This window comes from Artibeus jamaicensis, unplaced genomic scaffold (assembly GCF_021234435.1).
Source record: "Artibeus jamaicensis isolate MK-2021 breed Jamaican fruit bat unplaced genomic scaffold, CSHL_Jam_final contig_196, whole genome shotgun sequence".
NCBI lineage: Eukaryota > Metazoa > Chordata > Mammalia > Chiroptera > Phyllostomidae > Artibeus > Artibeus jamaicensis.
This window is the reverse complement of record NW_026521401.1, coordinates 2,356,063-2,373,485: the sequence shown is the minus strand read 5'-3', so window position 1 is coordinate 2,373,485 and position 17,423 is coordinate 2,356,063. Positions and strand designations below refer to the sequence as shown.

General features: G+C 47.1%; 2 protein-coding genes across 4 annotated transcripts in view; one reads left to right on the top strand and one right to left on the bottom strand.

Annotated features, from left to right (window-relative positions):
• Positions 1 to 14,485, bottom strand: part of TMPRSS4 (transmembrane serine protease 4) — a 37,189-nt gene extending 22,704 nt beyond the window's left edge. For all 3 annotated transcript variants that reach the window (XM_037147242.2, XM_037147244.2, XM_037147243.2), the window contains exon 1: positions 14,260 to 14,485. In XM_037147242.2, the coding sequence (XP_037003137.2) occupies positions 14,260 to 14,262 (3 nt within the window). In that variant the 5' untranslated portion in view covers positions 14,263 to 14,485. The remainder of the gene's footprint in view (positions 1 to 14,259) is intronic.
• Positions 1 to 17,423, top strand: part of SMIM35 (small integral membrane protein 35) — a 113,935-nt gene that overhangs the window by 3,461 nt on the left and 93,051 nt on the right. The gene's annotated exons all lie outside the window — the stretch shown is intronic.

The window sequence follows — 17,423 nt, the reverse complement described above, 5'->3', positions numbered from 1 at the left end:
TATGCAGGGTATCTGCACACCTTTCTGCAAAGCAAAGGGTAAGGGAGAGAGTGCTGCCAATATTTATGCTTTCTGATAATACTTCCCTTGCTCTTGTGCCTTCCCAAAACCTCTCTTCTCTTTCTTCCCTTTCCCAATATGGCACAGGAGCTGGAATACCCAGGCTAGAAACAGCAGGTCTGCCAAGCTCTAGGTCTCTACCCAGGGACTGGCCTGCTATTGTGTTGAGAATCTGACTGTGCTCACTTATGATGGGTGGAGAAACCACAGGACCCTAGACATTTCTGGCTGGGGATTTTTCCAGTCTCATTTGAGAGAGAGTGTGTGTCTAGAGACATGGGGGGTGAGGTCCCCAGGTGGTACCTGCTCCCATGGCTGAGCATGGCAGACACAGTCATTGGGAGAAGGAGGTCTTTCTTCCAAAACTCTTTAGTCTGCTGGAGGGACATGCCTGGCTTTGTCCTTTGGTGACACTAGGACATGGGCAGCTGGGAGATATAGCAGATACAGCCAGGCTTCCAAGTCTGCAGGGGCTGAGTTGTAATACAGGCTCTGCTTCTTATTAACTTTGAGCCTTTGGGTAAGATAATAAACTTCTCTGAGCTTTAGGTTTACCCTCTGTAAAGTGGGGAAAATATACCTACTTCTGAGTGCTACTGTGAGGATGGACAGTGCCTGGCTCACACACTGAGTCCCCACCCTGTGCCCTTTCTTCCTGTGCTCCCACAAGATTTGGTATGGACTTTATTACATCACTCTGCCATTGGGTCCATTTGTTAGTGCCTTTGTGCCCTCAGTGTTTTGCATTGGGCTTGTACCTGGTAAAGACTGGATAAATGACTGCTACATAGAACTGAACTCTAGCCTCTGCACTGAAGTTCATTTCTAGCCATTTTCCTCCAAAATCACTGGGGCCTGGATGGGGGTCAATTTCCAGAATAGTGACGACAATGAATCGGGCCACTCTGCCTTGCTATGGCTACAGAGTCAGGTGATGATAATACCAGCAGTAATCTATATACAACTGGCACATAACAGCTGACAAAGTCCTTTGTCTAAGTCAAATTTAAGGGTTAATAGGATTGATACCAATTGTCCGATAACCAGTATGTGTAGCATTAAATAATTAAGTACCCTTTAAAAATCCTCACCTGAGAATATATATACTGATTTGAGAGAAAGAGAGAGGGATAGACAGAAACATCAATCAGTCACCTCCCGTGAGTGTCCCAACCAGGATCAAACCCACAACCTTAGGTATGTGACCTGACCTGGGATTGAACCTGCATGTTTTAATGTATGGGACAACACTCCAACCAACTGAGCAATCCAGTCAGGGAAATATTTAAGTGTTAGATTAAACAAATATTTGTTGAGTGTCTGTGTTGTTTCAGCCATTGCTCTCGGAATTGTGGATTCAGACAAATGAGAAATGATTGCAGCAGGGGAGAGAAGTGCTCATACTAGACAGGTGAGGCGCTATCCTAATCTTGGGTAAGACAGGGATTGGGGGTGAAGGGGAGTAGTTAGGGGAGGACAAGTTATACACAGATAAACAAGAAAAGATCAGAGAGTGATGGGTGATATGCTGAAAGGAAAGCAGGTTATAGGAGACAGTGGCTGGATGGACAGTTAATGTGGGAGGTATAGGGAGGGTATAGGGAGGGTTAGGATGGTTAGGGAGGGCCTCTGGGCTGAGATGTGAAGTAGCCAGGCAAGCAAGCAGGGAGGCAGCAGCAAGCTTGGTGTTAGAGGAACAGAATAGAAATCCAAGTGGCTGGATCAAAGGAGGATAGGAGAAGGGGGGAAAGAGACTGGTAGTGGAAAGATTCAGCATGTGGATAGTCTTTGCCAGTAGACTGGACACTCTTGGGTTTTTAGTGAGCAGGTGACAGGTTATTTGCTGGGATGTGAGAGGCTACAAGACGGGCTGGTTGGAGGGGGTATCATGGACATCCATTTAGTGGCCCTTCCTCTGTCAACTCATTCTTTTTCCCTGGGTCTTCCTGCATATACAAGGCCTGCATAAGTTGAAGTAGGTAGGGCAAGTCCCCTTTGTTTACTATTAATTCTGTGAATATTGACTGTATGCCTTTGATGTACCTGTAATGTGCTAGAAGCTAAGACACAGAGGGAACAAAAGATGCTTACAATCTACATTTTCTGGGGCCTTGAATTTCTTATCCTCAAACTGAGTGACCTCAGTACTTCTTTTATTAATATGTTTTCAACTGCTCTCCACTGAATAGTGGTTATACAGAAAAATTTCACACCTTTTTAGAAACAAAGGAAAAAGAGAATATAATAAACTAAATGAAAACTGCAGGCTAGAATTAGAGGGACTGTAGCTGTCTTGATAATTATTCCATCCCTGGGGTCTCCTACAGTGCTTGGCACATAGCGGGTATTTAACAAATATTTGTTGAATTAAATAATGAAGGAAAATATCTCAGTTTCAAGTTTCAGCCCCACGCCAGCCTGGAAGACACTGACTGTGGTATATTCAACCAGTGGAACATTATGCTGCAGTCAAAACAAATAGAGTATGGTGCCACAAAATAATGTAGATGGTGCTAGCAATTCAATCTTGGAGAATAAAGTAAGTCCCAGAGACTTACTTTACAACAGAGAACACAGAATCTTTTCCATAAAAAAGCAAGGAAATGATGAACACAGGGTTCGGGGTGGTCCTGACTTTGTGAGGGCTTTCTACCACATTCCCTGGCCTATCACAGATATGCAATCAAGACTTTTCAAGATGTGCAAACAAAAGAGACTTGCTCACCTACCTCAGCAGAAGGATCTCATAATTAGATGTAGGTTATTGTTAAGTCCTAGCTTTTGTTTTGTGTGGTGAATTTATGGAAGCTTATTACATTGTTAAAACCATCTAACTAGCTGGTGAGTTACAAGAGGGTCCTGCATGAACCAATAGTGAAGAATCAAGGATTATGACCCATTTAGTGCTGTGCACCTACTGGTCAAAGAGAAGATAAAAAACCAGCTGCCTGCCTGCACTGAGGATTGAAGGAGTCCAACTGCTATCCTGTTTCTATTCTGCTTCTCCTGCTGCCTACCTTCCATTCAGTGGCCTACTCTTTGGCTTTTGTTGAAGTCTCTCTGGCAAACATTTTTGATACAGAGATCAGAGATGATGGGTTGCTAAATCTCTGGGAAGGGGAGTTGCTGGAGGTCACAGGTATTAGGGTTATGGTCAAGGAAGTGTGGATATATTTATTCCCAGCTTGATTTGGCCCCTGGCCATGATGGCCAGGCCCAGCACAGACCATGGGAAGGCATCAGTCTTGTCCTTTGTATTGGGGCTGCTGGCTGGGTCAGGCCTGTCTGCTCTGTTGATTCAGTCTGTGCAGAGCCCTGACTCATGGATCCAGCCCAACCAGTGTTCAATTTAGGGCACTTCTGGGAATGAAGCTCCTGCTGTCTGGAATACTGAGGGGCAGGAATGCCTGGACCCTAGGAGTCCAGGAAGGCCCAAGTTGGAGGAGGTAGGCACTAGGGCAGGGAGGTGGAAGTGGGCATGTGGGAAGATGCCTGGTAAACACCTCCCTATTGCCTGATTAGCTCAGAGTCATCTTTCCCTGCCTCTCAGTATTTTTCTGGTGGCTGAACATTAATCCAAGACCCAAATGTGGAGGTGCAACAATTAATTACTGCAGTTGGGTATTGTTATGTGGTTTATAGTATATGTCATAAATGCTATTCTAGTTAATTCTCAGAACAACCCTGAGAAATTATCCCCAGTTTACAGGACAGAAAACCGCTATGGCCTCAGAGCAAGTAAGTAATGAACCCAGTTCCTGGGGCCAGGCTTTTGGACCCAGTGGACAGCTGTTTCCATTTCTCCACAGCTTCAGGTCCCTATCTGGGTTAGTGTCACTAGCTGGTGCTGCATCTTTTGATTCTTTACTCTCCTGCAAAGAAGCCTAGTTGCATATAAATAGCATGCCGAGATTACACCAGTGTTTTCCCAACCCTCCCTCAGTCTGAAGGCAGACCCACCTTTGCTTGGTTTCTGGCTCTGCTGAGTCATTCCTGAACAGGGGTAAAAAGACCACTCTCTCCCAGAGTGTATGGGGAAGGGTCTGCTGCAGTGCTGGGTACCAAGGAGAGTCTTTATTGATACCAGTGCTCCTTCTTTCTCCTCTTCCATTAGGTTTGCACCTTTCTTACCTGCTTTTCTTTCCTTTTGTTACCAATTAATTACCCAGAGGCCCTGGTGTTTTAGATCCCAGAAAAACTCCTGGTTGGGCTTAGCTCAGCTGCCATCTTCCAGCTCAGGGATGATGAGTTGAAATACGTGGGGTGAGGAAGTGGGGGAAGTTCTTATTTTTAAAGGGAGGTGAGGATTAAGTATGCTGTAGACCCATATGGGGAGTATGATTTCTCATCTTGCCTTGTCTTCTGACCTGCTGTGTAGCACTGGCCCTTCAATCTCTCTGAACCTCAAGATCCCCTTAGGGAAATGGGGAACTCTCTTTCAGAGTTGGTGAAGCAGATAAAAAGTTTAAAAACCATAAGGTGAAATGGGTGTGCTCTACTGGGGTGATAATGCGATGAGGAAGAAGTGGTAGCTCTCAGAGGCCAAAAGAACAGAGAGCCTGGTCAGCTGCTTTGTTTGCTGTTCTTGCTAAGCAGCCCAAGCAGCCTGTCCCCAGAGCCTTATTTCTCTCTGCCTCTCTGAAATGCTGCTACTGCATTTCTTTGCTCTGGAAGGAGCTTGGTAGGGGGTAGAGCTGGGATGGTTGAGGTGTAGAAGGGTGAAAAGCAGGGGCATATAAAAGGGACTTTCTGAGCCTGGTTCAGTCCGTGGTAAATTCAGGCTCCTGTGGGAGCTAAAGCCCTAGCTTCCCAAGGTCTCTCAGGAAAAACCTAGAGCCAGGGATGCAGTTGTTTCTAGGTGATGAAATAAATAGGCCCTTCGTGGCTCTGGCAGGTGGCTGCTAGGTTGCTGAGGCCAGTGACACAGCTGGGGGGGGGGGAAACCCAGGGGAGAGAGAGGGTAGGGAAAGTTCTGGGTGAGGCAGGAGACCAGAGGCTGCTCCTAGTCAGTTTGCGGAGTAGAGCTTGGCCACTGGTCACCTCTGGCTCAGGTGTTCAGGGGGCTGTTCTGAGGGGGCCTCACACTGCTCTCTGATCCCTGAATTTGCATCCTACCCTCAACCTAACAGCAGCCAGCTGTATCCTTTCCACCTGTCAGTGGGATAGGGCAGTTTGATACCTTTGCCAGGCTGGAGCAATAACCTCTCTCTTGGGTGCCTCAGCCATGACAGGTAAGTTGAGGAGAGGGGACATGAGGACTGGGATATGAGTCAGGAGAGGAGGGTGTGAGTTTCCTATAGTGAGCCTGGTTGTAATGCAGCAGCCCTCATCTGAGATTTCAAGTAGCCTCTGAATTGTTCCCTCTCTCTAGACAGATCCCCCCATCCTGCCTGTGCCATGTGCAGGTGGGCATCCAGGTTCCCCCATGCAGCACCTCAGGAAACATCTCACTCCCTCTGCCTGATGTTTGGGTGTCCTACAGCAGCATATTTTCTTTAAGGACTAACCTCAGACTCAGCTGCTATGTTAGAAATCATTGTGCCTTGTTCTAAGCCACATAGGTACTGATCTGTTGGCAATTTGCGCTGAGTCCCTTGGCCCCCATCCCAGCACATAATAGCTCAGGTTAGGGCCTTGGGTAGACAGGAGGTGTCAGGTAACCCACTATTATCCCAATGCCAGCCGGCTGTCCAGCTGCCTTCATTTAAGAATCAGCATTTCTATTTCAGCATGGCTCTTAACTCTAGGTAGGACCAGGATAGAGGGAAGAAAATGAAACACAGGCACAGAGCCACTATTCTATCTGTCACCAAGTCACATGTCAAAACAGCGAAGTGGGCAGGAGTGAGGTACATGCCTGCTGGGTTGAGTTGAACTGGAAGACCTGGTCCCTCAATGGAGGGCCCTTGATACCAGGTGGTGCTGCTCTTAGCTGTAGGTAGCTCTTATAAATCCCTCTGAGGTCCTTCTCTTGGTCTCAGGAAGGGAGTGCATTCTCTTCAGCTAGTCTGAGTTCCTGAGAATTCTACTTCACTCAGCTCCTTTCTGTCCCAGGGTGGTAGTTCCATCTATCTTCCCTTTCCAGGATAGTCAGATGGGAAGGAAGAAGCTCCACCTTTGCACACCTGAGGGCAATGTATAGGCAGCGGCTGAAGGGAACACTCAAGAGCCATCAGGAGTCAGGACACTGAGACTGACAGGGACTCTCAGAGGTTTGTGTTTAGGAAGGGCTGATAGATCTTAAAGGTTGGAGGGTTCTCTAAACATTGCAATTTACCTGAACAAAGAAGCTACCATCCATGATGCAGGCTAATATTTATGAAAGAATCCCACACAGTTTATACAGCCTTTGAAAAATCATACTCCCTTTTACTTGTCCTGAATTGTCCTTTGAACTGTAAGGAAGAGGGGAGTGGTAGGAGGGCAGAGGGGCTTTGGTTTTATAAAGACTCACTCTACTTTTTACCTGCTGAGCAACTATGGGCAAGTCACTTACCAGCTCCTGGACCCAGTTTCTGTCTTTGGAAGTAGGTATGATAGAACTATAATAACACTGGAGAGTGGGAAAACTTCTACTAGGTACTGCACCTGCTAGTTGTGATGTGCTTTTTCAAGCCCACAGGAACCCTATTTAGTCCTCTCATGTTTTTACAGACTTGCTCATGGCCCCCCTTGGTTAGCCTTTGGGGTCAGAGTGGACTCAGCTGCTCCTGAGCTCTGAGTTAGAAGTGCTGATCTCAGTCCTGCTGTGCTCCATACCAGCCATGTGCTCCTGGGCAAGTTACTTAGTTTTTCTGAGTCTGTTTCCTTATCTGTAAAATGAAGAGGGGGGTGGAAATGGGAGGGAGGTGGGGAGCACAGGGCGGGGGGGGGCTGGGATGGGAGAAATACACAAACAACTGTACTTAAAAATAACTAAATAAAATTAAAAAAATAAAATGAAGAGAATACAGTCTACTTCACAGCATTGTTGGTGAGGATTAGCTAAGATGATGCATGTGGTGCACCTGGCTCAGTGCTTGACACATAGAGGAGTTTAACGTGTGAAAATAGTCCTCTTGTGGGCCCCTGGAGGTTTGGGGAGTGAAACTCCACACAGCATTGGAGGAGGGTGTGCCAGTGTGTCTGTGCAAGGGCAAGACTAAGCATTCTCTCTTGTTCTGGCTGCTCCCAGAGCATTAGCTTCTGGGAGACAGTTTAACAGCTGCAGTAGAGCTGCCAGATCTCTCATGGTAACTCCAGATCTCTCCTGTGAACTGAACGCCGATCTTCCAAATAGTGCTTCAGGGGTGTGTCAGTGATTTCCCTGCATCTATCACTTTGCAATTGCATAACCCGAAGCTCCTTTACCACTTTCTTACCACTGGAATACTCTGTGTGCTTCATGAAGGTTTCCTTGCTGGGCTGCTATCTGCCAGGGGAGGCTGTTTTATAGTAGATGGAGCACAGGCCTCAGGCAAATTAACCACTGGGAGCCTCAATTTCATGAGAAAGAAAAAAAATAAGTCTTTCTCTTAATGAGATCAATGTGCTCGTTGAAAGTCTATAACAGATTGCCTGGTATATACATAGTAAGTGTACAATTAATATTAGTAATAATAATGAAAATTATAAAATAATACTTTATTCATTCAACCAGGCACTGTTCTAGGGGCTGAATATACAACAGTGAATGAAAGCAACAGTCTTTGTGCCCATGGAGTATATATTCTATTCTTTTTATTAATAATTAATAACAATACAGAACCTTACAAGTGCTAGGCATAGTAGATGCTTAAAAAATCATTAATTATCATCTAACAGAGGGCCGAGCATGTATGTAATAGGAGCTGAACAAATGGCACTATTTTTATGGTTTCACTAGGTCAAGGAGCCTGATTTTAGGAGGGGAATCAATGGGCTAGAGTACACTGGGGGATAGTGGCCCAGGCAGTTAGGGGACCTGAAGTAATGCCATATGACATTTATTCACCTCTTTATGAACAAAGGGTAGAGGGTGCAGTCCAGAGAAGTGAAGACCTACATTAGCACAACTGTAGTCCTTTAAAATGAGAAGGGCCACTGTGACCAGTGTGGCTCAGTTGGTTGGGCATCATCCCACAAAGTGGAAGATCACAGGTTCAATTCTTGTTTAGGGCACATGCCTGGGTTGTGTATGAGAGGCAACTGATGGATGTTTTATTTCACATTGTTGTTTTTCTCCCTCCCTACTCCTCTCTCTAAAAGTAAACAAAATCTTTTAAAAAAATAAATAAAATGAGAAAGGCCATCTCAAGAAAGAGACAAAGATGATGATGGGGATTAATGGGGAAAGTAACAGAGGGACTGCTTTCTCTTGGCACAGGGAAGATTATTTTAAGCAACAGAAGGTATGTGAATAGAAGCTAGATGGTGAAGGAGATTTACACCAACAAAGGCAAGGCCACATAAGGGCTCCACAGCACTCTGGGGTGGGAGAAGGGGCAGAGGTTGCTGTGAAGGGAGGAAGACAGAACAGGAATGGGTGGGGATCACAGTCCCTTTAAATACTGCATCACTGTTTTTTTCTGTTTTCCACATGTTGGTTCTATATCACACGTCAGTGGGGCAAAGGGTTCTGAGGCTGAAACAAATTTGGGGAAACCTCTTATCTAGAAGACCTCAGAGGTCCTTTCCTAGGGCTTGTGATTCTGAAGGGCTTGCTTTAGTCTAGAACTTTTTCAGTTGAATCCTCCCACAGATCAGACTCCCTTTTAGGCCTGGTTTACTTACAATTGTTCTCTCTTTAAATCAGTTGCTATCCTTAATGATCTCATAGTAACTTGGTTTTGTTTTCCTAAGTAGCACTGGGTATAAAACTTTATCTCTGTCTTCTTACCAGTTTATGTTTTCTTTGTTTAAGAGGGTTATGGTTTTTTTAATCTCCTTAGTGACCTTTGGTAGAGTAGTGAGGGATGCAGTGTCCTTACAAAAACAAAATTGTCTTTCCTGCAGTTGGCTGTGCCAGCTGGTGCAGTCTTCACTCAGTGAACAATTTAGTATAAAATCCATCAGCTTCTAGGTAAGAAAGTGAGGACCCCTGGTTCTTTAGTTTCTAGTTTTATTTCAAATTCAGGTTCTAGTTTCAGTTCAACTCTCATAGTTACACATCTTGGAGGAGAAGGAGGGCATAATGGAAAAGCAGGGTACTTGATATTTAAGTCTTAGAACTCAGCCCTGACTCTTCTTTGTGGAGTGACCCTTTTCAAGTCACTTAAGCTCTTTGAGCCTCTGTTTCCTCATCTGTAGAAAGAGGATCATGATGCCTTCCAGAGTTGAGGTGATTCTGGGTGTGAATGTGCTTCCCAAACCTCAAAACACTGTACTTGCTGCATGGGGTTGGAGATGAGTTGTTGCTGCTGTTGTCATTCTCTTTAAGATCACTAGTGATTTCTACTCATCAAGGTAGGTTCTCCAGACAGTCTGGCAGGACCCTTCTCTCTGAGTTGGGTGGGGGGGCGGTGGACCAGTGTCAGGGTGGGAATGGGGTAAAGGTAAGGCGAGGTAACTTCAGCTATATTGCCCCCTTGTTGCTGATATCTGTGGTTGAACAAGTTTCAACTCTACCTGGGGTATGGGAACCTCTGTTCCACCTATGGTTTATATGGAACTGAGAACCTTAATTTTGTGCATTCTCTGAATCTCTCACAGGGTCTTGTCAACACGTAGCACATAGTACATGCTCAGGGAATTTATGCTGAATGCATGAATACATATTATAAAGGAAGAAATTGAGATTGCAGAAAATGCCTAAAGTATTTGTGGGCTCAACCACACCAGTGGGCAGAACCCAGCCCTACCTGTGTGCAGGGCATTTTGTGATGAAAGACATTGCTACCACCCCTGTATAGATTCCCACCCTGGACAACTGCTGTCTCTGGCTACATGTGGATTATTCTAGGAAGCTGGATGCTGCTCTGTGAGGGAAGGGCAGGGGAGAGGGGTTGAGGGATTGAGTCTTGTTTACAAGTTTCTCTGCTGCAATCACGATAGAGTCTCAGGGGGGTTGCCACACTGGCTCTGCTCACATACTCTCTCTCTTCTCTACCTCTGGGGTTTCTGGGTGGGCTCAGGCCTGCCCCTCCCTCACCCTAGTCCTGTCTGGGATGAAAACACCTAGGTAACACCTCTGGTAGAATCTGGCATTTTTTTTCCAATCAGCTTTGGTTTATCTTGTCTTCAGTGTCAGGTAAATCAGACAGCTGGTTATAGGGGATTCAGTCCTGGTCACTTGTTTGTCATTCATTCACAAACATATCAGTTGCCTATTGTATGCCAGCTCTTGCTATGTTTAGGGTTAAAAAATGGAAAAGACATAGACCCCATCCTGAAGAAGGTCACAGTCTGGTGGCAGCAGGTTCATAAAAATATGTGGCAGATAAATGTACTTTAGGTTTGAGGAAATTAACTATTTGGGGCAATCATTGCTTGGGAATTTGAGGTTTTACAAAGGCAGATGCTTTCATGTAAGCAAGAAGGGATGCTGAGGGGGAAGAGCTGTCTGGGAAGTCTGAGAGGCCTGCATTCATTTCTTGCTGTTCTGGGTTGTCTCTGGGGCTTCAGAAAGTCTGTCCAGAGTTCCCGAACCCTGGTCTCTTTTCCCTATTACCCACTCTGCCCTGCAATCATCTCTCCTTATTTCCTATATTCAGCTCCTCAGATTCCCTTAGGCTTTGTTATAGGGACAGGCAAGGGTCATTTGCTGCAGGTGACTGCTGGCTTTCTCAGCTGTACAGAGGAAAACTGAGAGGAGGAGAGAGGCCTGAAGCAGTGGGGAGGCCTGACTTCACTTCTCCCTGTCAGTAGCCAGGCACAGAGCTGACCCCAAGGGCAGGAGAGAGAAGCCCTCAAACACAGAATAGGGCCTGGAGGTGGTGCTTCCACCTTTACATATACTGTTCCCTCTGCCTGAAATGCCCCATTCTCCCTGCCCTCCAAGCTCACATGCAGCTCTCAGCCTCCTATGACCTCCAGTAAGACCACAGGTTTGGTAGAACTCTCCCAGTTCCCTGTGTTTCAGTCGTTGCTAGTTAAACATGAGTTTAGATGACTGTTTGACAACCACCTATCTCTCCCCATGCCTACCATCTCTTGATACTGAGAGCTCCACAAGAACAGGACCCCTGTCTGTTTCCTCTTACCAGCATGGCTGGTGCTGGTAATGAGGAGGCATGCCACCTATTTTGTGGATGAATGAACAGAGCTAGATGCCTGCTGCCCTGCCTGGTAGGGAAAGGGTGGTCTGGGCTAAATTCTGGAGGGGGACCAAACATGAGACGCTGGCAACCACTGGGAACTTTCCCTAGCCCAGCCCCACTGGGCTCCAGGGCACAGTGGGGACCCTGAACCTGAGCTTAATGTAGGGGCCTGCATGACTACACTGTGGACCCCCAACCTCAGCTATGCCCCTCCTCCCTGCCCTGCTCCCCGGGCCGGTTGCTCTCTAGCCACAGCACCATTCCCCTTGTCCCCACTGCCACTCTTTCCTGTTCATAAAGAGTTCCCTCTGCCTGAAGAGAGCCTGCTCACCTTTCAAGGTCCAGAAAAAGTACTTTGTCTTCTGGGACAACTCCCCAACTACCCTAGAGAGAATTTACTCACCTTCCTGCCCCCAGGGTACCTTGTGTCACCTATGGTATTGGACTTGTCACACTCTTTTTGCACTTTTTTCTTAAGGAGTTGAGTACCTCCAGGGCAGAACCTATGCATTATACCCTATTGTCCCCAACCCCCTCCAGCCACCTGGAGGTAGTCAAAAGCAGGGACTGATTAAGTGGTTGTTGGAACGATGACATTACTTTGAGGGTCATAGTGGAATCAAGCACCTCCCCCCTCTCGCCCCCAGGTAGTGAGGGGTCCTAGAGAATAGGCAGGGCCTAGCCTTCTTTTGCTTATCTTGCCCTCTTGGGTCTTTTACTGTCTAGCCATCTTAGGCAGCCCAGGATGACACCACCAGGCCTGAGTGGGCTCCTGGACTCTGCCTCCATCTGGGGTGGCCCCTGCCCATGCTCCCAGACCCCTGCTGCCAGCAGGCTGGCTTGCTGACCTGCCACATTCCTTCATCCCAGCCAAGCCCAGCAAACCCCTTGGTCTGTACCAGCTGGCAAGGTGGGAGGAAAGGGTAGGACCTGCTTCCTCCATAGCAACCAGAGGGTTGGAACTGACCTCAGGTATTGAACACTCTAGTCTGGTGGCTTCTGGGGTGTGAGAGGCCCCCTGGGAAATGCTGATCAAGACCAGGATGGCTGATCACAGGGCCTGGGCTTCGGTTCAGGGCTCAGCTGCAGCCTAGGCGTCAAGGGGCACATTTACCTCCAGGACAGAGATTGTGTTCAGATCTTTATGCAGGGCCTTCTCTATGTCCTGCTTTCAATGGGGACATCCTGTTGAATAGGCTCAAGGGAGAACCATTGTTAAGAAACAGCAACTCTGTAGGACTCTGACTCTCAGTCTCAGGAGGGACCTGATGGGTGTGGCAGGAGGCAGGGAGGAAAAGGGGAATAGAAGGGTGGGCCTGGGCAGGAGTTGTCTTATCTTTTCCCAGTGCTGGGAGCTATAATTGTCTTAGCCTCACTAGAGGAAGACGACACGGTAGTTTCATGCCTAACTCAGGCGCCAGAGGCTTCCTGGTCTTACCATGGATCCTGGCCATGTTGCTGCCTTGTCTTTGGGGCCCCAGGCATGATCCCTCTACCACAGAGTGCCTACCTACCTGCCTTCCCTTACTTATGTAATGCCTTTCCTGACTGGTGAAGTGTCAGGATTGGCCATGCCACTGACCTGTCATTCATTTCCTGGAGCAAATTCCTCTTCAGTCATAATCTTTACAATTTGCACAGGACTTCATGGCTTTTAGCCTATTCACATACATTATTAGCCTATTCAGTTTTTCCACTGATGCTCTGTGTGGGCATGGGGGAGTGTGTGGATAATATTTCTATTTTTCAGAGGCAGAACATGAGTCTCAGAAAGGGTAAAGTCTCAAGACTAATAAGCTTTCAAGGGAGCTGGTTATTTGACCTTTTGATTCTAAGTTAGTGCTCTAGTTATTTGCCCTAGAAACCATTGTCTTCTACACTGCTCCTCTAAGAGGAATCCCAGGTTTCCTTAGGGCAGCTCATAGCCAGGTGGGTTGGCACTATTTCCTCTTCTCTCCTGAGAGCCCCGGTGGGATGCAGCTTTTCCCACATGGGCTGGGCTTCTGGGAGCTTCCTTGGATGGGGACCTGAGCATCTGGTGTGACTCAGGCAAGCCCCATCCCTTTCTGACCCTCAGCCACCTAAGCACTAAGGCTAGAGCTTCGCCAGACTTTTCAGAGGAGTCCCATGGAAAGTGCTTGGGCCAGGAGTCATCTGAGGGGCCCCAATAAGTCACCTCTTTTCCTCTTTGAGGGGATGCTCCCTCTCCCCTTCTTGTCCCTTCCCTCCCCTCTCATTTTCATGTTAATTGTTGGGCAACTGAACATGTTGGCCAATGATTGGAGAAGAAAGATTCCCTGAATCCCCTCTCATATCCACCATTTGCTTTATCTCTTCCCTTTGTGTACTCAGCTGTCTGGGATTTATTCTCTGGTTCTCAGGCCCGTGCTCAATCCACTGGGCTATACCAGCCAGGGCTTTGGGATTTATTCTCTTTGCCTCAAGACAGTGAAGCAGGTCAAATATTCAGAGGAGGGGGAGAGAGGACAGGGCCAAAAAAGAGACCAAAGAGAAGAGCCTCACAGGCACTCTGGATTGTTTTGAGGCAGCTCTCCACCATTTTCTTTAAAAAGAATAGGAGCCAGTTTCTCCAAGGAAGTGGCAAAAGGCCCTTGTGGCATCAAAACAGCCCCAAGCTCTTAGAAAAATACCAGCCTCCAGCCAACAGAACAGAAGACAGTGGGCAAGAAAGCAGGCAGGATTCAGGGGGAGAATAGTCAGAAAGGATAGCTCTGGCCTCTGTGTTTCAACTGCCTTGCTGCTGGTGCAAAGGCTGTTGGGGGGTGCGAAGGGAGAGAACAGGGCAGGTGGGTACTGAAACAGGTAAGGGGCTGGAGTGTGGAGGCAATGCAGGTGTGACCTCTTTTTAACCTGGAGGGTGTTATAAAATTCTCAGCTGATGATGACCTCTCAGGCTGCCTTGAAGGCTCTTTGCGGGGAGACCAAGCACACCCCCCCCTCATGCAGAGGGCCCCACACTCACCATGTTGGCTGTGAGATCTTGATTTCTCAATGGCCTAGAGCTGAGATCAGCAACTCAAATCAGGAGGAGGTCCTCCCCTGGTGGGGCTCTGGCTGGTCAACAGGTCAGAGATCCTTCAGCAGCATTGGCTGGAGGAGGCCTAAATGCAGAGCAGGCCTTAGTCCCTTGTGTCAAGCATCCTTTTCCCCTTAATGATCTGTCCAGCTCCCTCTGCAGTATTATAGGAGTGCTTTGGGGACTGTGGTGCAGGTTAATTAGAACAACCCTACAGTTGAAGTTGCCAAACTGGAATGATTATGTATCTTGTAACCTGATACCCATCTTAGGGGCTGGAACAACACCTGGAGTCATTCATAGGCCCTGTACCTCAGAACAAGTGACACACCTAGATGTCACAAAAGCCTTCCTGCCTGAATTACTCCACCCAACCTGATGTTGGCTGACAATGATGTTAAAAGGCTCTCTTTCTCCTAGTTGCGTGACTTCTTCCGTGTGGATGTTTTTGTTTGGGGTTGCAATAAATTGGAGGAGTTCAGGGGTTGGGATGACAAAATTTACTGCCCAGTGGAACTTGATTGTTTCCATCTCTTAAGATGAGATAAACCTGGCCTCCAGGTGCGAAGCTGTACCATGCAGGGCTTATACGCAATGTTACCAGCCACCCAAGAGCTTCTTGCCTTTGCCTCACCAGTTATTTAACATCCTGAATATCCCTGCTGGTGTTGTGGCTCAGACCCAGGTCTCCCCTCCTGGCAGGTTCATTTCTGATTCACATCCTGCTATACCCTGAGGCCTGCCCCTGGCTGGGATATATGAAGGCAAGACCTTGGAACTGCAGAACCATGGAGCTGGAGGAGACTCAGGCAACTATCTTCTCCTCTCCTTTTGTGGGTGAGGAAGCTAAATTCTAGAGAGGCAAAGCCAAGTATCAAGATCACATAGTAAATTAGTGTCAGATTCTGAACAAATCCAGATCTTCCTCCATTTCTCAGCCTTGACCCTCTCTGGAGATCAGCCCAGGTTAGACTTGAGCATTTGCCTTTCCATTAAAAATGTGCATCCATGTGCCATCTCTTTAATTCTTACAATGATTCTATAAGGAATATTTTGTTCCCATTTGACAGTTGAGGAAATCATAGCTCATGGTTCGTGAAATGACTGGTCCTTAAATCATACCAGTTTTGGGGGCAGACTTGAGGCTTGCACCTCATTCTCCTAGAACTGCCAGCCATGTGAAGAGGCTGAATATAACACAATTGTCTGAAAGCCCCCCTACAGGTGACATCTGAGCAGAAGAAATATGAGGTAGATTTGACTGACTGTTGGCCAGATCTCAGCTGCTCAGTGCAGTGTGGCCTTGGACTTTTCTCTGAGCAGTAGAGATCTGAGGTTAGTCTGGAGGATTTCTTGAACTAGCATGGCCCCAATGCTTCTCTACTGTAGAGAAGTGTAGCCTTTAGAGTTGGAAGTTTTGGGTAGAGAACAGGTGACTTAAGGGCACAAACTTCAAAGACCCAAGCAGGCATCTCCTTTTTAAAAGAGGATCCAGCAGTGGGGCAGTTAGAGGCTAGTAGACCACCGTGGAACAAGCCTTTCTTTGCCTTTGTTCCACTATGTGCCAGGCTAAATATCTGGCCCCAGGTTTGCTTCTACTGGCTGGGCACTCAGGTGATGAACCAGGAAAGAGGTAGTTGCTTGGGGGATAATACTGATGGGTGCGGCTGTTTGGAGGGTGATTACTCAGCTCTTCTGGCTCCAGCCCAGCTTCCGGGGTTTGGGAGCCTGAGGAGAAGCCTGGGTAGGATGTCAGCAGGGTCACTGTAATGTTGGAGGAGGAGGCTGCAAGGTATACATGTAGAGGCATAGAGGCCTGGATAGAGCAGAGGGCCCCTCCTCCCAGGGTCCATGTGGGAGCAGCTGGCCGAAACCCCACCCTCACCTCTGATGAATGGGGGATTCATCAGAGGCAGCTGCAGCTCCCCCGCCAGCCCCTTCCTGTCTGCCCTGAGTGCTTTTTCTCTTTTCCACCCATCTCTTTATATCCTTCTCCTGTTTTATTCTCTTGTCTCTCTTCCCTTTCGGCCCCTTTTTATCTCTTCTTTTCTTTCTTCAATCAATTTTTCTTTTCCTCTTCCTTTAGCTCTTGTGTCCAGCACGGGAGTCCAGATGAGAGGCAGTGTTGGCATGTAGCTAAGAAAACCCAAGTCACAGAGCCCCTCCCTTGTACAACTCACCAAGGGCAGGAAGGCCCCCACGATATGTTCACATATAATTTTGCAAATTCTGCAGCATATTTTTGGGGTGTACTTTCTTCTTAAAAGGAGCCCCTCGAAATGTAAAGCTTCAGGCTTTACAAAACCTGGCCATCTCTTGATCAGGAGCATAGGCTATGGTGGCCTGGAGTCCTGTGTCCCAATCCCAGCCACTGATTGTTTGTGTGGCTGTGGGTGTCTTACTTAATTCTCCTGAGCTACACATTCCTCACCTGTAAAATGGGGAACATAACAGCACTGGCCTCATAAAATTGTTATGAGGATTAAATTTGATAATCCCTGTGAAGTGTCTGGCTCCTAAAAGAGACTTCATGAATGGAGCTGTTAGCCCTATTCATCACAGAATGGTATTTATGGAGCTCCTGCTAGAGCCAGCTATTGTGCCAGACACCAGGGCTTAGGAAATAAAAGACACAGGCCTTGAACATGTACCACATGGTCTTCTGGAAGGGATATGACTCAGCCATACATTTGACTACATTAGAAAGATGTTCTAGGAGAGGTGAAAACTCTTTGGGGGTTCAGAGATCCTTTCTCATCTTTCAATTCCCTCTCTTTCCTTCTTTTTTCTTCCTTCCTTTTCCTTTTCTCCATTTTCCCTGGAGAACATTTTTAACCTAATAAATATGTAATTTATAAGGCAGAATATTAATTACCAGTTGTTTCTGATTGCACATTTGATCTTAAATCAGCAACTATCCACCTATCCATTCATATGTGCTTGTCCATCCATCCATCCACCCAACAAATATTTTCTATGGCGTTATCAGGCCCTCTGGTTAGACACTGTGATTGGAAAAAAATAACTCTTGCCTTGGAGAGCTCAGTCTGCCTACTTACTGCACTTTCCTTATTAAAGTGGGAAGCTCCTGGGGGCAGCCAGTTCTCTAG